Below are 19712 nucleotides of genomic sequence, written 5' to 3' on the forward strand. Positions count from 1 at the left end.
GGTCAGGGTACCTGCTCTCGGATTCTGAGGGTAAAGCCTAAACCCCACAGTGTTGGGTCCCGAAACAAAGAGGTCGTACACCACGACCGTCACAAAAAGGGAAGAAGTAGAAAACGTATATATACGGCTTTCATTCTCTTGGTCAGGAAAATCTGAGACTGAAATATACGGCTTTCGTCTCCCGGGTATAAAAACGTCCACACCTATATTTATGTCTTTCGTAGGGAAAAGGTTAAACCAAAAAAGTACTTGTGGTTAAACAAATGGATTAGATGGCTTATAGCGTGAGCTTCTAACTTATATACAACTTAATGCATGCTTCTGATTTTAATTATTATTTCTAATAACATGAGGTAGAATAATTTATTAGTAGCATGACGTTTTTTGCATCATGTGGTGTGCATGCGGGAATCCAATTTCATGCTGCATGCTGGAGATTGATCACCCCCTGCCAAACAGCCTAGAGGTGGCTCGCAGGGTATTATGTAGATGTACATATGTCGGCTACTTACCATTTAACCACTTCAATGAATAAATCCCTACGTCATACTTACTTCTCACAATATTCTATCCACCAGCAAGCATGAGGTACAACATAATTGGAGTAAAGAAGTGTAATGAATAAATTATACCCTTGGAAAAATGGCAAAAGTGATTTATTTGGATATAGAATCATGCTATATTTAACTGCAATTGGGTAATGGATGAAAAATTTGAACTTAGTTTTACCCCAGAATTTTTATTCACACACTTCCATGGTATCAACGCTTAACGTCATCTTCTGGTGAGGATAACATTAGTCCATCATCATAATTACCAGTCGTGCATACTAGAGGGAGGGAGAACTTTAGAGGTATGGGAAGAGGTTTCGAAGTGGGAGGGTGGAAAGGGAGGGGTTGGGTCTTCCCCAATAAAATCAAAACTTGAAGCATTTATGTGGTGGAAGGGTTCCATATTAACAATGAAAACACTTTGTTACTTCCACAAAATACACAGTTTCTAATTGTTACCGGTTTCGGCTATTACTCCATTTTCAGGAGTAGTTCCATATTAACAATGAAAACACAAAGTGATATGGAACTACTCAGTTTTCATTGTTAATATGGAACCCTTCCATCACGTACATGCTTCAAGTTTTGATTTAAATTCGAGTGCGAGTTTGGCCCATAAAATGAAGCTTATCTCAGAGTATCAGTAAAGTTCAAAGCAGCAGAACTTAATATCTACTTCAATGAAAATGGTGTAATAGCCGAAACCGGTAATAAATAGAAACTGTGTATTTCGTGGAAGTAACAAAGTGTTTTCATTGTTAATATCTTCCCCAATTTGTAAAAGGCAATATAAAGTTGGGAATAAGGCAGGATGGTGACGTAGTTGGGGCCGATGCACCCAAGCTGACTGCAGTGAAAGGTAATCCAACGATTTGATCGCTTGGGTTTTTCTCTAAAATTTGAAAATCCTTGAGAATTGTTGGCACATTCATGGCTGATGCCGGGTTTCGCTAGTAAGTAGGCCCTTTGTTTCTATAGCGGTAAGGTGTTTTACTCCATTCAATCCCTTCCAACCCTTTCACTACGCCAGAGGCGTCAATGGGCTCATATTGTGGCATCGCCTCTTTCCTTGTTCCTTCCCATCCAAACCCCTCCCCAGGTGATCGGGCATACAAGTCTCTGACTTGGTTCCCAGCCCCGGTGTGTTGCATACTGGAAGGGCTCCTCTTAACCCTCACATCTTGCAGTGAGAGGTGGGCGAAGGAAGGAGAGGTAGGGGAGGGGAGGGCGGGGAGAATACAGTAGGTCATCAACACAGTACAAAATTTTCCATGGTCAAGAACATAAGTGGAGGTGAAGGTTGAAGGATAGGGATAATGTGCAAAGGTATGGGATTAATGGATGAGGGAGAGGTTGAAGAGTGGAGAGCGGGAAGTATATACAAGGTCATAAAAAATTTTGCAATTGAATGTCACAGATTTTAAAATTTTAACTTATTCAAGCGCATTTAGCAGGGGCCTTTATTTGCACAAAATAAAATTTCCAAGGATAAGTCACTGGTGTGACCCTTGTTCAGTAGACTTCGGGCAAAGTTAGGGTTAGCCTTATTATGTCTAAAACAAGCAATGTGCTCAGTCTTTCTCTAAATTTCCGGCTGGTTTGCCCAATCTCATGCTATTGCATTAATTCCAACATTAAAAACAGATGTGAACACAAACCCATTATATAAGAGTCTCGGCTTCCACGAGTTCTTCCGCATAAGAGTTGTCAATGGGTGACGACAGTTTCTTCTAACTTGAAGACACCAGCAGGATGGCTGGAGGAGCTGCCATCACCTATGGACAACTAAACGTGGAGGAATGCCCAGAAGCTGAGACTCTTATGAAGAAACTCTGCAGAAACCTCAGATCATACAAATCCACAATATTTCTTTAGAATCCCAGCAGATTGCAATGAATGGGTTAGCACGTGTCTGTCACGGCTACTCATCAGTGCGGGGGAATTTCTGCAAATGGTGCAGGAATAATCTCCCTCCCTCAAGTGTGTTTTCGCACATGTCTGCTGAGGGAACTTGAATGGACAAAAGACATGCAGCAAATGTGACAGGAAAAAGGTCTATCTTCGATGTGCGTGAGAGAGTGTCTGTTTAAGTCGTTCTTTCTAGAGAAAGACTTTCCACAATCATTGCACGAATAAGGTTTCACGCCCGCGTGCATTTGCATATGCTTGCTCAGGTCATTGCTCGCAGCAAAAGATCTGCAGCAAACGCTGCACGAATAAGGTCTCTCTCCACTATGTGCGCGCATGTGAACATCAAGGCTAGGCTTGTGAGCGAAACACTTGCGGCAGACGTGGCACGAATATGGCTTTTCCCCGGTGTGCACGCGAATGTGCGACTCGAGCTGGCTCTTGGTGGAGAAAGACTTTGCGCATTCACTGCATTCATGGGGCTTCTCTCCTCCATGCACACGCATATGTTTGCGCAGGTCCCGACTCCCGGGGAAAGATCTGCAACAATACCCGCAAGAATAAGATCTTTCGCCCGTGTGATTGCGCACGTGCCTGGTGAGGGTGCTTTTGTCGCAAAAAGACTTGCAGCAAACACTGCACGAATACGGCTTCCTCCCTGCGTGCCTCATTATGTGCATGCTGAGGTAGCTCTTGGTGGAGAAAGTCTTTGCGCATTCACTGCACTCGTAGGGCTTCTCTCTCGCGTGCGTCCGCATGTGTTTGGTGAGGCTGTTGTTCTCGGTGAAAGATTTGCCGCAAAGCGCGCAGGAGTAAGGTCTTTCTCCCGAGTGAGTCCGCATATGCCTGGCCAGGGCGCCTCTGTCGCAGAAACACTTGGGACAGGCGCTGCAAGAGTACGGTTTCTTCCCTGCGTGCCTGCGCATGTGTATGACGAGGTACGTCTTGGTGGTGAATGACCTTGCGCATTCAATGCACGTGTATGGTTTCTCTCCGGTGTGAGTTCTCTTGTGTTTGGTCAGGTCATTGGCCACGGCGAAAACTTTGCAGCAAACATCGCACGAGTAAGGTTTTTCTCCTCTGTGTCTACGCAAGTGTATGCCAAGCTGGCCCTTTGTAGAAAAACACTTGGAACAAAGGCTGCACGAGTAAGGTTTCTCTCCTCCACCTGCACCCAAGTCGTCACATAGTTTTTCAGTGGAGGAGGAATTTGAGGACACACTTGGCATGTGTGGTTTCCCATCAACAACGAAACTTCGGCCCACTTGTCTCACATTTCCCTCAACCCCTATGCCCACAGAAGTTTCCTCGAGTGGCGCATTTCCTTCATTGCCCACCCCTTGTATTTTCCTCCTACGCCCTTTTAAAGCCTTGGAGGTACTGGGCTCACAAGAACTACTGCGTTGTTCACCTTCGACGTTAGTCTTTTCGGTTCCATCTCCACTGATATCAGATGCTGGAATGTATTTTGCACACTGTCCATCATCATGAACTGTAAAACACACTATCTTATCAGCATGAAGACTACCACAATTTTCCAACTCCTCATACATCACATTCGTACCTTCCCCAACATGGGAAGCTCCAGCCATGGATTCAGTGGATGTCACCAAGGCTGAGGAACCAATACAACTATCACTTGGATCGCTCCTAAAATTTATTTCCACCAATGGAGAAGAAGATTGTAAAACGCCTTCAGGAGGTGGAATCCCTATAAAAGAATTTCACATTACAAGTGTCAAATTCAGTCATGAAATCTATAATTCATTGATATAAACTAAAAAGTGTTAAAGGTATATTACCATCCAAATAATTCAAACTTCTCATTTCTGCCCTAAATTAGGGTTATTACGCAAATACTTATATCAAAGGTAAAAGGTCACTCCCCCATAGACATAATTACCACATACAGCGAGGTGGACAACAACCCATATGGGCTTGAATCATTAGCTAATTAATGAACGTCACAGACATAATGAAACCACAAAATACTATGAACTACATGTAATTCATTTTAAACAAAATTATTTTTTATTAAAATTTAGTTTAAAAGATGAAAGTTGTATTTAAAAAGGAAATATTTTTATTGTGCAATAATTTTTTCAAAAAATATTTTATTTATATGGATAAAATTTTGTAAGAAATCAATTTCTTAAGACCAGATCTTTCTGAATATTTTTAACGCAACAATCCTCTACTAATGAAAATATACATCAACATTCAATACGGCATCTTAATGTCAAATAGGGGTGCTACAATCAAAATTATAGATTAAACATATTCGTTTTTACCAACACATTTACATAGTAATCAATAATTTCCTACCTGATTTCATATAAATTATGTACAAAATAAAATTTTTTAATAGTACTTTCTTGTTGCTACCATTACTGTTGTTAGAAGATCCCTTTCTGTTGAAATCATACTATCCTGACAACAACACTTGATGAGGTGAAATGCGTTGCGTGACATGCACACTAGCACAGTTTCAGTAGCTAATAATCATAAAAATATGATAATAACAAGTTGAAATTAATTATAAAAACTAATTTTTCAGCGTAGAATTGTTCATAGGCTTACACACAATGAAGATTTTGACTTCTAAAAATAATAAATTTTATTTCCAACATTATATTCCCCCTCTTTTTAGTATAGCTCCCTTTTCTACTTCTCCACTTTTTTCCCATTTCACTTCTGCTTCTTCATTTGGAAATTTTAGTTTAATAGATAATTTAAAAAATCTGATTAAAACAAATTGGTTTTTATGATTCTGTATAATCCTCTTTTTATAGATAAAGTTATCACAATCAGATTTTAGCGGTCATTTTTCAACTAACCTCCCGTTTTAATATTTCATTCTGAATTAAAATTGAGAAGCAGTTCAATCACAATGAAACTGCTGGATCGGATAGCAATGAATGATCCTGCGTTATTCAGAAATTTACAACTAGATAGATAGTCAAAAAGTGCATAACCATTGCATAGTAAACTTTAATCCAAACAAGATGACTAACCTCAAAGCGAGACTATAAAAAGTTGTTTGGGTATTGAATTATAGTGGACTGTATTAAATTAAATGCTGGTTTGTTATCAGGATTCTTTTAATGAAATTGCACTAGTAAGAAGAGCACAAGTAAACTAAATGATCTTGAAAGAATTGGGAACTGTCCCACACGTCCACCCGAGACGAATGCGCGAGGCTGACTGACCACGAGACTGACTCCCTTGGCCGGCCGGAGTGAGCGCATGGATACAAACAAAAGAAATAGTTCCTCAACATGCCGCCCACCAAAAAAGGGTCTCCCTTTTTTTAAAAAATACAAACAAGTTAAAATAGTCATTAGGTGTCACAAAACTTAGGGAGAGGACATAGTTTTTGAACTGATCGTTTCAATAGACCGGTTGATGTTTTTAGGGTCACAACTCGAACAAGTCCATCACTTCCTGGATAAGTCTCCTTGATAACTCCGGTCTTCCAGTGAAGAGGTGAGGTGTTATCTTCTTTGATGAGGACCAAATCTCCCGGCTGCAAATTCTTAGATGTTTCCGTCCACTTCTGACGTTGCTGTAATGTATGTAGATACTCTCTGGACCAGCATCTCCATAGCCTCTGGACCATCTGCTGCACCCGCTGCCATCTGGTTAGCCTGTGGAGAGCTACATCACAAAGATCAGGTTCGGGTAATGAGGTTAAGGCACCTCCTGTAAGGAAATGTCCAGGAGTAAGGAAGGAAAGGTCAGATGGATCATCTGATAGTGGGCATAGTGGACGTGAATTCAAACAAGCTTCTATCTGAGTTAAAACCGTAAGCATTTCTTCAAAGGTTAAAGATGCTACGCCAACTACTCGTCTTAGATGATATTTAATTGATTTTACCCCAGCTTCCCATAATCCTCCTTGGTGTGGTGAATGTGGTGGATTGAAATGCCATTGGCATCCTTCTTGGCTCAAGAAATCAGTAATTATTCTTCCTCGCTCTTCTTCGGTAAGTAGTTTCTTAAGCTCTCGCTCAGCACCAACAAAATTTGACCCGTTGTCGCTGTAGATGTGGTTGCATTTTCCTCTTCTGGCTATAAATCTCCTTAATGCAGCAATAAATGCTGCTGTGGTCATGTCACTAACCAATTCAATATGAATAGCCTTGGTTGCAAGACAGATGAATATAGCAATGTAAGCCTTCGTCTGCACCTTGCTTCTCGAATTGCCTAGCTTGACATAGATTGGTCCAGCATAATCAACTCCAGAGCTGGAAAATGGTCGACTTGGTTGAATTCTAGATGTTGGTAAGCTGCCCATAAGCTGATGAGCTGTGGTTGACTTCAACTTAAAGCATTTTATACAGGAGTGTATCACTGCCTTGACTGCTGGCCTAATCCTTTGTATCCAAAAGGTTTCTCTAAGTGAAGCTATCATCAGCTGAGGTCCTGCGTGTAGTAGTCTCTGGTGCTCATATTCAATTAGCAATTTTGTGATATGATGCTTTGGTGGAAGTATCATAGGATGTTTAGAATTGTATGGTAATGCCGCAGCGTGCAATCTCCCTCCTACTCTCAATATGTCTTCACCATCTAGAAAAGGATGTAGCTGCTTGAGTTTACTCTTGCCATTTACGACGCTGTTTTCCCTTAATGAAGTCATATCAGATGAATATGATTCAACTTGTGCAATTCTGACAAGTTTTCTTGTTGCTGCCTTCAACTCATGCGGGGTCAGTGATGCAGAGGAATGCTGTTTTTTCCGTTGACAATTGGAAATAAATCGTAGCAGGTAGGCTGTTACCCTCTGTAATTTGGTAAAGGTTGAATAATTATGAATGAATAGACTTTCAACCTTGCATGCATTTAAACTAATGATTGCATTTCTCTCATCGGGAATACCATCAGAGCACTCTTCCTTATGTCCTTGCGGCCAATTACTTGGATCTTGTTTAAGCCAATCTGGACCCGCCCACCATAAGGAACACTCACGAAGCATTTCCGCTGATATTCCGCGGGAAATAAGATCAGCAGGATTGTCTCGAGATGGTACATGCTTCCAGTCTTGAGGATTTGTACTGCTCTGTATCTCAGCCACTCGGTTGGCAACAAATGTTTTCCATTTCGTTGGACATCCAGACACCCATGCCAAGGTTACTGTTGAATCTGTCCATAGATGTACGCTGTCAATTTTATGAATGAGCGTTTTCTGCAGTTTCTTCATTAATCTTGATAGTAGCAAGGCTCCACATAGTTCCAATCTTGGGAGAGTTATTTGTTTAATGGGCGCTACCCTTGACTTTGAGCACAACAAATGCACTGTGTGTTCATTGTTTTGATTGGTAGATCGGATGTAAATACATGCCCCATAAGCTCTCTCAGAAGCATCTGAGAATCCATGTAATTCAATAGATCTTATTTGACCTCTTGTTAGCACGAAACGATTAATCATAATGCCATTCATTGCTGGGATCTGTTTACATAGAGAAAACCATTCTTGTAATAGTTGACATGGTAATCTTTCATCCCAATTATATTTGTACTGCCACAGTTTCTGCATGAATATTTTGAAGGTTATGGTGATTGGACTCACTAATCCTAATGGATCAAATGTTGATGATATTACAGAGAGGATTTATCTTTTCGTGCAATATGAATCCAAAACTGGCAATAGAGGTTTGTGGATTGAATTCACAATAACAAACTGATCAGATTTAGGTAGCCATTTCAAACCTAGTGTTTTCACCATCTGACTATCATCATCTGACAACGAATGGTTTAGCTCTTTTAATTGCGTTGGGATGGCTTCCAACACCTTGCTGTCATTACTACACCATTTTCTGAGTTGAAATCCTCCTAGTTCTAATAATTCTTGTAGTTCCCTTTGTAGTTTGATTGCACTTTCTGGAGTATCTGATCCAGTTAAACCGTCGTCCACGTAAAAATCTCTTGTCAAGATCTCTGCTGCTTCGGGATAGTTTTCTCGTTCTCTCATTGCTAATTCCTGCAAACATCTCACTGCCAGGAATGGCGCTGCTGCTGTGCCGTATGTTACTGTAGTGAGTTTGTACTCCCGTAGATCCTCATTTGGATCTTTCCGCCACAGGACCCTTTGTAGTCCTTGGTCTTCAGGATGCATCAGTATCTGACGATACATCTTTGATATGTCAGTTGTCAAGGCGACTGGATGAAGCCTAAATCTCATGGTGATAGACCATAGATCCTGTTGAATTGTGGGTCCAACTAGTAGCATATCATTTAATGATTTACCATTGGTTGTAAGCGTAGATGCATCAAAGACGACTCGTAGTCTTGTTGTAGAGCTTACTTCCTTGAACACCGGGTGATGTGGAAGATAGTATTTGACTCCTCCTTCTTCAGTACTCAATATCATATGTCCAAGCTCTTCATATTCTTGCATGAAGTTTGTATAGTCCTTCTTCAAGGCGATGTTCCTTTCCAATCTCCTTTCAATTTGGTGAAATCTCAGCAGTGCCATCTCTCGAGAGTCTCCTAGATTTTCAATGCCGTTTTTTGTAGGTAGTCTCACAATAAAGCGGCCATTGTCATCTCGTACTGTATGAGTTGTGAAGTGTTTTTCACAAAGCTGTTCCTCCTTAGAATGAACTGGTTGTTCCATTTCTTCGATGTCCCACCACTTACTTAACTGTTGTTCCAGCGTGGAATCACTTCTTGCAAGCAAGGTTAGTTGTTGAGTCAGATTTACTTGGTCTGTATCTGTTTTATACTCTCCACTTAATATCCAACCCAATTTTGTATTTTGAAGAACTGGGTATGGTCCAGGTCTAGTCTTTTGCTCTGGCAACAGTAACTTACAAAACAGTTCTGCTCCAATTAGGATGTTGATTTTTTGTGGTTCATTAAATCTTGGGTCAGCTAGTTGAATATTTCTTGGCAAACCTAGATTCTTGCAAGAGATAAGTGTTGTTGGTAAATTGCCTGTAATTTTTGGAAGTACAGCACAATTCAATTTAGCAGTGAAATCAGTCGTTATTGATTTGATTTCTATGTCCACAGTGTGAGTGGTTGATGACGTGATGCTATTGAATCCTTGTAGTGGGATATGCTTTCTTTTCTTTTGTGCTCCTAAAAGTTGTGCACAATGTTCAGTAATGAAATGTGTTTGTGAGCCACTGTCAAGTAAAGCTCGACAATTGACCCACCGTCCTGTCTTGTCTCTGACTTGGATGACAGCTGTGCTCAGTAATACCTGTGGTATTGATTTTCTTCTCATTGTGTGATAACTCAGCTGAGGCCGTACTGACGCACGGGTTTCTTGATCCTGACTTGTTCCTGTCTGTTCTGAATTGACTCTTGGTGACTCGACGTGGTGTGCCTTGTCTTGGTGCAACAAGGTGTGGTGATGTCGATTACATTTGAAGCATGAGCGTTTCGATTTACACTCCATTGCATAATGATTCCCTCTTAAGCAGTTGTTGCACAATTTATGCTGCTTGATTATTCCAATTCGTCTTTGAACATTCATTGAAATAAATTCATTGCATCTGAATAAGGCATGCAATCCCTTACACACTACACATGCAGGGGTGGTGTTTACATAACTTTGCTTAAAGTTCTTGTGATTCATGTTTTGTTTAAACCTATCCTCCGTTTCACTACTATTTGGTTTTTCAGCCTGTACTAACTGCAGAGTTTGACATTTTCCCTCCAGAAATTGTTTCAAATCTTCTAAACTGGGAAAATCATGGTTATCGAACCTCGATTCGAACTCCATTTTTGTATTTTTGTCCAACCTTTCCATAATCATTTGTGAAATCAGCAAGTCCTCCAATGGAATGGGTAGATCCATTGCTTCCAATGCATTTTTATTGCTAACCACTTGATTAATTAAGTGTCTAATTTCTGGTTCCGAATTCTTATGAGCACTTGGTAACGTGAGTAGTGCTCTGACATGCTGCATTGCAATTAATCTTTTGTTGTTGTATCGTTCACAGATGATTTCATATGCTACCTTGAAGTTAGCTGATGTTACAGGTAGATTTTGAATTAGCTCTTTTGGTTGACCCTTTAGCACAGATAGTAAATAATGGAACTTCTGTACCTCAGAAAGTAGTTGATTATTCACAACTAGACTTTCAAATGTATCCCTGAATTGATTCCAGCTTGCTAACTCTCCGTTGAAGTTAGGCAGTGTTATGCGTGGCAATTTTATGTTATTCATATCTGGCGTCTCACTTTGATTGGATTGGCTCGATCGCTCAGATTTATTAGAAGATTCATGTTTCACTATTGGCTGGGAATTAATTATTGTCATTATATTCCCTTCGACTTCAAAATAAAGGCGTTCAAAATCTTCTCTGTCCGCGCCATGGTCTTCCTCATCCTCAATTTCTAAGCGTAGCTGAACTTCGTCGTATTGATCCCATATTTCTCTAAGTTTGGCTTGCCTAGCATGTAAATTTGCTAGATTATCATTCACGGAGAATGAGTTGACGTAGTTGAGAGCACGTGTTAATTTTCCCTTAATCACGCCCCTTTGCTTTATTAATTTGCCCTTTGTTATTGAATCCATCATATGGGAAAATGACTAAAAAGGTTTAGGAATGGAAGGATCTGACCTTGGATGAGCCTCTGATTTGAGTGCGGCGCCACACGAACAGGGATGGGGTGTTGAGTTGAGTCGGCAGTCTTTCGACACGGCGCGTATCTCGTCGGCGATAGCGGAGATAGAAGGCGGCTGCGTGTTTCTTCTGCGCGGCATTCAGTCCGGGCTGGTCACTTCCCCTCGCGGCCAGCTGCTTGGGTTGATAAGGGGAACTAAAGGCTCGATTCTTACGACGCAGTTGCGTGTGCGTAATTTTTCAAGAAGAATCCGCTGACGAAGGACCAAAATGTTTGGGTATTGAATTATAGTGGACTGTATTAAATTAAATGCTGGTTTGTTATCAGGATTCTTTTAATTAAATTGCACTAGTAAGAAGAGCACAAGTAAACTAAATGATCTTGAAAGAATTGGGAACTGTCCCACACGTCCACCCGAGACGAATGCGCGAGGCTGACTGACCACGAGACTGACTCCCTTGGCCGGCCGGAGTGAGCGCATGGATACAAACAAAAGAAATAGTTCCTCAACAAAGTTATTGCACTTACGAATTTTTTCCGCATGACTTTTAGTGAAAATCAGAAGTATTAAAAGTCTAATGGAAAACAGAGAAGGCCACAAGCCCATAATAATAAAATACACTTAATTGGCATAATTGTAACTACCAAGTTATTCAAACTTTTCAATATGCCCTCATGGCGATTGCCCTATATATGGTTTTACCACATGAAGACAAGTGGGGGAACCTTTCAGCCTGAAACCTTAGCTTATTAGAAAAATAGATGCATACTCTTATTATTCTGCATAACTATAAGAGAAAACTGCGAGACACAAGGTAACAAAATTGAGTCTACCTGTTTCTAAGCCCTATCGATTTTGTTATTCAAAGTTCATTTTTCGATAGGGTGGTTTCCCATTATTTTTTCACAGCCTAAATCGAAAGATTATTACTCCTGGAGTACGTATTTCACGCTTTTAGATTTTTAATGACGATATCTATTTTTCAAGCTCACGAAATCACGACCGCTAAGTATGAATGCTAGGAAAACCCCGTGTGATGTAGTTCTGGTTCCCGCTGTCGCCAAGTGAGGTGACCTTGGGGTGAGGCTTTGAGCCCTGATACGATGCAGGATGCTAGTAGGTAGTAGAGTACCCTGCTAGCAGGCAGCGCTTGGCTTAAATAAGAATTATTAATACCTTATCTCACGAAGGAAGCTTTCCGACCATAGGCAGTTTTCATATGTGATTATTAAGACATTTTTCCCTGAGCTCTGTGCCTCATGCATGCATTGGTAATCTCAGACGATGTAAAACTCCTATCTACTCCTATAGAAACTTGTCTCTGTGACTCACTCACTGTGAAACTCCCTGTGACGTCACGTGGAGTGGTATCGCATGAGTGACAATCTGGCCTTTTTCAAATGCAGTTAAAATTGACCATTGCCATTTGTCAGAAATGTCATTTCTAAAACCAAATAATTTGTACATTATGAATACACTAATGGTGGGTAACAAATCGCAATCAATACCTTTCGTTTTCTTTGATGAAGGAAACTAACCTATAGGGTATCATACATGAGCGATCAAGTTATAACATATGTGCGATCCTTACAGTGAGGGACAGCACTCGGGCTCTACCAAGGTAGCCATAATTTTTTTTGAAAAATGCCATAAGTAGTCAAGCACGGTGAAACGTTTTGCCCACAGTCACCGTAAAAAAAAACATTTAAAAACGTTCCCACAGTTGAAGGGTTGAGTCTAAGAAACGATGGCTGCCAAGTACACAATATGTGAACACAGAAGTACACTAGACTCGTTATTACGAAGTTCACGGGACCGAAAAACCGGATGTTCGTAATAACGAAATTCGTATGAAAGTTTCTTTTAGGAAACATCGAAAGAAAAAAATAAATATCGCCAAAATTTCTTTTCCTTTCAATCTCTTGTAGTTAAAATCTTCAAAGCCAAGTCATTACATATGCGATTAAATTATGCGCAATATACTTCATATATCCTCGATATACGAAGATGATGCGTTCCGAGAGCATGCTCCTAAGTTGATAAACCTATAAAAGGCATCGAGGAGAGTGGTTATTCTGCAGAACGCAACACTGCATCACATTCGTGCGTTAACTAATTATTGCGACGAGCTGATGTTGCTTGCAACGCAGCCGAAGCCGAAAAAAACCGCCGTCCGCGGGAAGAAAGAATTGGCGAAACGCTTTACTTCACACCGGATTAAATGATAAATAGTTCAGATTGTGCCGAGAGTGTGAGTTCTTTCCTATACAGCACGTCGTGTCGCACAGGCAAACTCTAAAGGCGCGAAATTTGAAATTTCGGTCGAGCTTGAATTATTCGACGGTTCCCATCACTTAAGGTTCGCAAATCCAATGTGCGTAGGAAGAGGATACACTGACTGTAATGCACGAGCGTTAATGATTGGATCACCATAATTCCACAGGAAAGAAGCTTATTATATGATGATGCGTGCATATTGAAGTATCTCCTACTGAAGAAAGAACCTCAATTGACGCTCTTGGGCACGGCACAAGAAGAGAACTTAAACGCAGATCAATGATGATAGCGTAGCATAGTGCATACCCACCTAAATGCCTTTGCTTTTTCGAGGAACTTCGTAATTAAGCTCATTTTGTAACCGCCAGGACCAGGACTGAGTTTCGTAATTTCGTAATAACGGTTCTTTCACTATAGATTGGATAGGCCGTTTCGTCGGGACCAAAAATTTTCTTCGTAATAACGAGAACTTCGAATAAATGTTGTTTGTATTAACGAGTCTACTGCAACCACTTCCAAGTTTCACCTTAATTTTCTGGAAAAATCAAAATTGCACTACACTCAAGCTCTTCTTCCCACTCATTTTAATACGTTCCATGTTTATTGATTCTATAGATGACATCCAAGCACTGTAATCTCATGCGGAGTCCTCCTTGCACATGATTTATCGATAATTGTTTATATAAAGAAATCTATAAGGTAAAACGTTGGCTGAAAAAGGTTGGGATTCCCATATGAATTTAAGGGAGCCAAAATTGCTAAATTTTGTATAACCAAAAAGAAAATTTTTCCATCGGATAAACTCAAGCAATTGTATGCTAGATTATTATTATTATTATTATTAAAGTATTCTACCAATAGGGTGGTTTCCTTCATCAAGGAAAACGAAAGGCACTGATTGCGATTCGCTCGTGCATGAGGTACAGAGCTCAGGGAAACATTTATTAATAATCACCTATTAAAACTGGCTGAGGTCGGAAAGTTTTCTTCGTTTGATAAGGTATCAATAGTCCTTATTTAAGCCAAGCGCTACCAGCAAGCAGGAAACCTTTTACCCGCTAGCATCCTAGCAAAGCCTCATCCCAAGGTCACCTCACTTTCGGCAGCGGGAACCAGGACTACGTCACACGGAGTTTTCCCAGCATTCTTAATTAGCCGTCGCGTTTTCGCGCGCTTGAAAATTTTCACTTTTCATTTAATCGCTAAAATTAGATATCGTCATTTAAAAATCTAAAAGTAAGAAATACGTACTCCATGAGAAATAATCTTTAGATTTAGGCAATAAAAAAATAATAGGAAACCACCCTATTAAGGTACTTTTCCATGGAGTGCTTAAGAAGAATTCTGGTAGCCTCCCTTTCCTTCAAGCTTTTCCCTTATCAATTCACAATAAGGCTTCTCACCCTTACCCATTTACCTAACATTTTACCCTCTAACACTGTTTTCAACATCTCCTCGCTAAGTACTCGCTCCATCCATAACTTGTCTCCGCCGTATCTAATCTAATAGCAGCCTGTCCTCACCCACCATGTTCAGCACTTCGTAGTTCCTCCTCCTCTCCGTCTACTTTACCTTCTCTATTCCTCTCCACACACACATACTTCCAGCCTTTTTTCATCTTCCTTCAAAAGTGTCCACGTTTCCTCACCATAAAGCGCTTTCCTCCAACTAAAACATTTCATCATCACTGGTGGATGGTTTCATCCTAGGATTGGTTTGACGCACCTCTCCTTTTCTGTAAAAATCCTATTCTGTTCCATTCCTCCCCCTAGTTTACCCAACATTCTCTAAACATGTTAAAATTAATGTTATTATTAATTTATTCTACTGATAGAGGCAGCCTTGCACTGGGTATTTACTAAGTAATCTCATGGTCTACCCTTCGTTCACAATTGGGTTTACTCCCTTCATTCTATCCTAACCCTTTTGCTGCTTCAATAGATTTTTCATCGATTCCATTATTTTGCCTATTATCCAGAAAAAAATGAATTGAATCATTCATTTGACGTCGCTGAATGTCGCCGCATGAATGGACGTAGTTCCGCTAGAATTTCGAGCAGATGACAGCACCTACGACCGAAGGGAGGGTTTTTCGAAAACGTAGATATTTACCCGCATGTCGTGTTGAAAGGAAAAGTTTTTTGAAAGTCGTGGAATATCCCCGCATGTCGCAGGCAATAACCATAATGTTTTTTGGGGGTATTCCCGCTTGTAGCAGCGAAAGGGTTAACATTCTCTTTCGCCCAACGTCCTATCAGATATTGATATTGCTCAAGGATCTCCTCACCCATCACATCCAACACTTCGTCATTCCTCCTCCTCTCAATCCACTTCACCTTCTACATTCCTGGCCACACCCACATCTTGAATACCTCCAGTCTTTTCTCGTCCTCCTTCCTTAGTGCCCACGTTTCCGAACTACAAAGAACCAAACTCTAGATTCGACTTTTCACTATCATTTTTTTAAACTCATACATAACAATCATAATGTGTTGTTATAATTTAATTTATCAAATTTGACAGGTAATCACGAATTGTTATTAGCTTAGTTACTATCAATAAAGTTTGCAAAAAGTTATGTCGAAATTATAGTCTCTTTTGTAAATTAACATCTGAATGCTTTTTTGGATTATACCAGTGTATGAAAACATTTTTGTAAGCATAATTACCAAGCAAACATATTACCTGGCCCGTCTTGATTTTCTTTTTAGACCTCCATCTTCCATTCACTGTAAGGCATACTCCCTTTCATTATTACTAAAAATCCTATTCTTTTCCTTTCCCTCCCTCGTTTACCTAACATTCTACCCTATAATACCATTTTCAACATCCCCTCCCCGCTAAGTACTTGTTCCATCCATACCTTCTGTCTCCTCCGTATCTCATCTAGAAGCTGCCTCTCCTCACCCACCATGTCCAGCAATTCTTCATTTCTCGTTTCACTCCATTCAATTCACCTACTACATTCTAGGCCACACCCACATCTTGAATACCTCCAGTCTTCCTTCCTTGGTGTCCACGTTTGTACACCATAAAGCACTACATTCCAGATCAAACTCTTCACTAGCTTTTTCTATAAACTTGCATAACGATCATTTCATGAGCAACTTCCTGTTCGTGAGCTCATCCTATGCAAGATTAATAATGATAAATCTTCTTCCCTTTCAACCAGCATATTAAATGAGTTAACACTAGACATCTATGTAGAGTTATAAGTGAATCTTTAAAGAGCACTCACCCTCCGTTTCCATCTTATACTCATTGGCCATTGCCCAATTCTCGATCTGTTCTCCATCACCCGTTGAAGTAGGCTGAAAGTAAGCATCAACAAATAAATTCTTTGTGTATAACAACTTCATGCAGCAGAATAGTGAAGGCAAAAAGGGCTTTCTACAAAGAAAAAAATCTTACAGCAGAGAATACAAGCATAGAAGTAAGGAAACAATTCATCAGATTCTACATACGGAGTATGTTTCTCTATGGAAGTGAGACTTGGGTGGTATTTTTGGATTATAATAGAGTGGTTTCCTATTTTTTTTAATTGCCAAAATGGAAAGATCAATACTCCAGGAGTTCGTATTTCACGATTTTAGATTCTTAAATGACAATATCTTTTTATCGCAATGTAACGAAAAGTGAACATTTTCAAGCGCGCGAAAACTCGACGGCTAAAAATGAATGCTAAGAAAAGCCAGTGCAACGTCTGGCTGCCTCTGAGTGAGGAGTGAGGCCGTTTCGGATGTTTAAGAATAATTTAATGGAAAATTTCAAATGGAAATAACACAGAACATCCAAATATATTGACCAGGCGAAGAGACTTTCCACAAAAAGAAGAATCTTCTTGTAGCTGAGAATACAAACATGGAACTAAGGAAACAATTCATCAGATTCTACATATGGAGTATGTTTCTCTATGGAAGCGAGGCTTGGACGTTGACAACAGCAGAGAAGTCAAAGAGTGGAAGCACTTGAAATGTGTTGCTACCGAATAATGATGAAGATAAAATGGATAAATGGTGTAAGTGATGAGGAAGTGCTAAGAAGAGTGGGAGAAAAAGAAGCCTCCTAAAAAACCATTAGCAGAAGATAGGACAGGTTAAATGGCCACATTATAATGCATGATGGCTTGATGAAGACAATCGTAGATGGACAGGTTGAAGGGAAGAAGGGCAAGGGACGGCCCCGAATGAGTTACATAGGACAATGAGTAATAAAGGATGTTTAAGAGAAGATACAGCACACTCCCGATTATCCGGTGTAATGATCGGGAGAAACGATACGAATAATCGGAACACACGGATAACCCAAAACTTTCAGTTAAATATGCTCAAAATGTAAGTGAAACAAACTTTATATTATCATTTATATGGATATTGTTATTTTGGAGTGCTTCCCCAACTCATTGAGAACTTTCTTCGCCAGTTCACGATATGTTGAGCGGCGATAATACGGTTTAACTCCTTTTATTACGGCTGTATTTTTATTATACTCGCTGCGCTCCAAGGGCTCGTTAACGGGCTCCGCCCCTTAAAAACCTCGGTTCCGGCTTCGCCGTCTACCTTTGTGGTCGTTCGAAGACTTTTGAAGGTCAAATAATCTCACCTAAGCTAGGGGACGGCTTCGCCGGCCAGGGAGTAGGGAAGCGCCCCACTCATTCCTCGCTTAAGGGCGACTTCGCCGCCAAGGGGTTTAGTGTGCCCCTCGGGGGCTACCCCGCTTAATACTCGGAGCGGCTTCGCCGTTCCTCGTCTGAGGTCGCCATAGCCGCCCAGGGGGCGAAGGCATTTCGGAACTGTTTCACCGTCATTCGTTTGAGGGGCGGCTTCGTTTTTACCCCCGTTCTCAAATGTTAGCCTAGATATGAAGAACCCTTTCAATGTGCCAGTGATCTAGTGAGGAGAAAAACTCCAAAAGACAAAAAAAGTAAGAAAGGACAGAACAATGAAGTCGTAAGAATATTTTAAATTCTTAATGACGAGTATTTTAAAAATAAGTACGCACATATAACTAAATTCTATTCACCAAAACGAACCTTAAACATATGTACAATAAATAACTTGGACAGTGAGTGGCAGCATGAATTGGCCAGACTTCTTTTCGACATGTTTTTCAGAACATTAGATATGTTCCTCCGATGGCAGCCAAAGCAAGAGAGAGAGAGAGCCGAAAATAGCAGACTCTCCATGGTGGATTGTAGGGGAGATGCTTAAATATCCAACGAGTAAGATTTCCGCGATGAGAAGATTGTCCGAGGAGGGTAGATATCCAAGGGAAAATGTCTGGGAGGGTAAAGAGGGACTTTCGGTATTCCGAAGCTTACTTTCGGTATTCCGAGAAAGAGTTATAATACAAGGTCAACCTTCGTTATACGGATGTTAACCTTCGTTATTCGGATGTAAACCTTCGTTATTCGGATGTTAACCTTCGTTATTCGGAGGTCAACCTTCGTTATTCGGAGGTCACACTTCGTTATTTGGTGGTCAAAAATTCGTTATGCGGAGGTCAAACATTCTTTATTCGGAGGTCAATAATTCGTTATTCGGAGGTCAATAATTCGTTATTCGGAGGTCGATAATTCGTTATTCGGAGGTTAATATTCGTTATTCGGAATTCGAAAATTCGTTATTTGGAGATCAAAAATTCGTTATTCGGAGGTCAAAAATTCATTATTTGGAGGTCAAAAATTCGGTTATCGGAGGTCACACTTCGTTACTTGGAGGTCGACCTTCGGTATTCCGAGATTAACATTTGGTATTCCAAAGATTTCTTTCGGTTTTCCGAGTAAACATTCGATAATACGGGAACAGCCTTCGGTAGTCTGAATTGAACCTTCGGTATTCAGAAATCAACCTTCGTTATACCGAACATTAGTTTCGGTATTACGAAGATGTAGAGGTAAGATTTCTTTCGGAATTCCAAGTAAACGTTCGATATTACGAGGTCAACTTTCGGTATTCATAGAACTACCTTCGGTATTCATAGAACAACCTTCGGTATTCAGAGGACAGCCTTTGTTATTTGGAGGACAACCTTCGGTATTCCGTAGATGACTTTCGGTTTAATAAAGATTATTTTCGTTATTCCGAATATTTATTTCGTTATTCCGAAGATTGTTTTCGGTATTTAAAAGGTGACTTTTGATTACACGAAGTCAACCTTACGCATTCCGGAAATAACTTTCGGTATTCCTTAGATTATTTTCGATATTCCGAAGATTAATTTCGGTAATCCGAAGACGACTGTCGATATTACGACGATTACTTTCGTTATTCCGAAGATGGCATTCCGTATTCCGAAGATGACTTTCGATATTCCGAAAACGACTTATGATTTAAGAGAATAAGACGCGCTCGTTAAGGGGGTGCGCCCCTTTAAAACCCCGTTTCCGGCTTCGC

General features: G+C 40.4%; 1 protein-coding gene across 1 annotated transcript in view; it reads right to left on the reverse strand.

Moving 5' to 3' along the window:
* Positions 1 to 639: 639 nt before the first annotated feature.
* LOC124172015 (zinc finger protein 665-like) overlaps positions 640 to 19712 on the reverse strand; it is a 62117-nt gene continuing 43044 nt past the window's right edge. The window contains exons 6-7 of the mRNA XM_046551415.1: positions 16556 to 16628; positions 640 to 4170 (exon numbers count right to left, since the gene is read on the reverse strand). Coding sequence (XP_046407371.1) covers positions 2528 to 4170; positions 16556 to 16628 — 1716 coding nt within the window. The 3' untranslated portion in view covers positions 640 to 2527. The remainder of the gene's footprint in view (positions 4171 to 16555; positions 16629 to 19712) is intronic.

This window comes from Ischnura elegans (genome assembly GCF_921293095.1).
Source record: "Ischnura elegans chromosome 13 unlocalized genomic scaffold, ioIscEleg1.1 SUPER_13_unloc_1, whole genome shotgun sequence".
Lineage (NCBI taxonomy): Eukaryota > Metazoa > Arthropoda > Insecta > Odonata > Coenagrionidae > Ischnura > Ischnura elegans.